Raw genomic sequence first — 2,746 nt, 5'->3', positions numbered from 1 at the left:
CGACAAATCTGCGGCAACTGTGTGATGCCATCATGTCAATATGGACCAAACTCCCTGAGGAATTCTTCCAGCACCTTGTTGAATCTATGCCACGAAGAATTGAGGCAGTTCTGAAGGCAAAAGGGGGTCCAACCCGTTACTAGCATGGGGTACCTAATAAAGTGGCCGGTGAGTGTATATTCCAATTGCTACATTGGCCCATGTAACTATCAGGTGGTCCTTCAATCAGTCGTCTTCCCTGTGCTTTGGTGTTCTCTGTAATCAGTGTAGAGGATGAGCTTGCTGAGCTCAAAGATGACCCATCTTCAGAACAGAAGGAAGCATCAGTTACCTCACGCTTGCCGAAAGGAGCCTCTGTACAAAATATAGGACATTTTTTTAGTTTCAACACATATATTTAATTTTACTCATTTATGCAGTTTGGAAAACTCCAAATCTCATAGGAATCCAGCTTGCAGAGCAGGGTGGGTGCTGGAATTTCTATATGTGAAAATTGCCTGTATTGGGAGAAAAAAGGTAAATACCATAAACCGATATTGGTAGTAGAAAAACTGTGATATAAAAATTTTGCCATACCACCAGCCCTAATTTATATTTTACAGAAATACGCCCTGGAAGGAACATTCATTAATGTAAAAATGTTTTTTGTTTTTTTTTTATTCTTACCAGTGTGCTCAGTGACCAATCAGCAGACCAGATATCAGGATCAACATCGACTCCAGAGGAGTCCTTCAGCTAAACACAGGCTCCCCTTGTCAAGTGGAATTTAGCATGAACTGAAAAAAAATACTCATCTTAATGTACCAATTTATAGCCAATAATGAATAAACGTTTTCAATTTGAGCAGATTTCATCCCAGTCAAAGTCATGACAGTGCATCATTTGAAATCCCATTGCCTCCAAACAACCCAAACCAATAACTAATTCTATGCAGAGAATTTTATGCTTTAAGCCAATATACGATCACACTTGACGATTTGTCTGCACTAAGCTTGTTAGGTTTATGCAGAAATCACATTTCAATTGTTGTAACATAAGCCATAATCATTTTTTTGCAAGTCAAATTATTTTGGCTATTCAGAGGTATTTTTCAGTGTGGGAAGTTCAGCTCAAGATAAACTATAATCCATAATATTTGCCATTAAGTACTGTGCACATTACTTTCTGTACTTAGATTTTTCACAATAAACAAATAATTGCTGTAAAAACAAGTAAATATAACAAAACGCTTGTCATTTTTATAGGTTTTTTAGTAACATCCATCAAAGTCTACAGCTAATTGACAGAATGGTTCTAAATCTAAGCAAGCTTAGTGGTGCAGATAACTCGTCTAAAGTTGATTTTTATTGCTATAGCCCTGTTTAATTTGCATTAATTTGTGATGACGAACACCTGAAACTCCACAGAGAACAGGAAGAAAAGGGTAAATGAGACATAACTGTACTGTTATCCAAATATAGCTATTTTACTGGTGTTACTATTGTTTGATTCCAAGAACTAAACCCCCGAGAAATACACTTGAAACAGCTGATTGTGCTCGCTCCCACGGTCCTCCTCCTGTTGCTGCTGCAACCGTTATTTTTTTAAACAACGCCAATTTAAGCGGATTTCACACCCTCTGCAACTCACATATGGCAAAAGCCCTGCACTTGTTCCAGCAGCAGCCCACTGAGTTGCTTGTGCAGAGTTGCTTCTGGAACTTCTTAACATGTACAGAAGAGCCGAGAAAACATGCGCCCCACTTTGTGGACAAGAATCCAACCCCCCCCAAAGAAACAGCATTGATCGGAGAAACTTTCCCTGGCAGACAAGAAAACCTAACCAGTGCCGAACAGTGCTACGTGCCATAACAATGCGGCCTGGATGTTTGCGAGCAACATGAAAAGACCAGTAAATCTGTTGAACCTGCACCAGTTAACAAGCTACCGCCACCCCACTGCCAGCCACCACGTCACAAAAACACATTTCACATTAGAAAAAAATTCCTACATAATTAAATGCAGGTTGCCAAACCAACAAAATTCGCAATAAACTTGTCGTTTTCAATGAGTTTCAAGTAGGCCTAATCATAGCAATCATCTGTCATTGGAAGTCGAACCCATTTCTGGACTCCCTTATATTCCACTTGCACCATAATTTCTTTCGACTCAAGCAAGGATTAAAATTAAGCTTGGAAAAAAAAACATTCCCTTAAAAGACAGCTGTGTAGCTGTAGTCCTAGCTAGCTGAGCAAAGCAAGTTTCCCGGTCGGCTAGCAGGTGGATCTTTACATAATATCTTAGCTAGTAGCTTAGCTTATAGCTTAGATGGTGCTCTAGCTGAACATTAGCATCGTGCATGCCAGCTTTTTTAATTACACCATTTTATGCTATACATAAAGACACTTCAAATATGGGGTAAAATTACAACAGCACTGACCAACTATAACATTAAAATTCAAATTTACCCGTCGGTAAAATTTTGGCAGATGGATCTTTAGTTTTCTGAGCTGTTAAAATTAAAGCAAAAGAACTCATATTCTTTTAATAAATGTGTCAAGACCATCAAAACACCGGATCCCCCCAGGGCTGTGTCCTTTCCCCCTGGCTTTTCTCGCTGTACACCAACTGCTGCACCTCCAGCCATCAGTTCGTGAAACTGATCAAGTTTGCGGACGACACCACCCTCATCGGGCTCATCTCGGACGGTGATGAGTCTGCCTACAGGAGGGAGGTGGACCGGCTGGTGTCCTGGTGCAGCAGCAACA

The 2,746-nt window shown here is 40.2% G+C and overlaps 1 protein-coding gene across 1 annotated transcript in view; it reads left to right on the top strand.

The window, feature by feature from the left end:
* Positions 1–2,529: 2,529 nt before the first annotated feature.
* LOC107080673 overlaps positions 2,530–2,746 on the top strand; it is a gene marked incomplete at its 3' end in the record, with an annotated part of 19,769 nt that continues 19,552 nt past the window's right edge. Inside the window, exon 1 of the mRNA XM_015368881.1 lies at positions 2,530–2,724. Coding sequence (XP_015224367.1) covers positions 2,530–2,724 — 195 coding nt within the window. The remainder of the gene's footprint in view (positions 2,725–2,746) is intronic.

Source organism: Cyprinodon variegatus, unplaced genomic scaffold, assembly GCF_000732505.1.
Source record: "Cyprinodon variegatus isolate N-32 unplaced genomic scaffold, C_variegatus-1.0 Scaffold2208, whole genome shotgun sequence".
Taxonomy (NCBI): domain Eukaryota; kingdom Metazoa; phylum Chordata; class Actinopteri; order Cyprinodontiformes; family Cyprinodontidae; genus Cyprinodon; species Cyprinodon variegatus.
The sequence above is the reverse complement of the archived record's forward strand: the minus strand, read 5'-3'. Positions and strand labels throughout refer to the sequence as shown.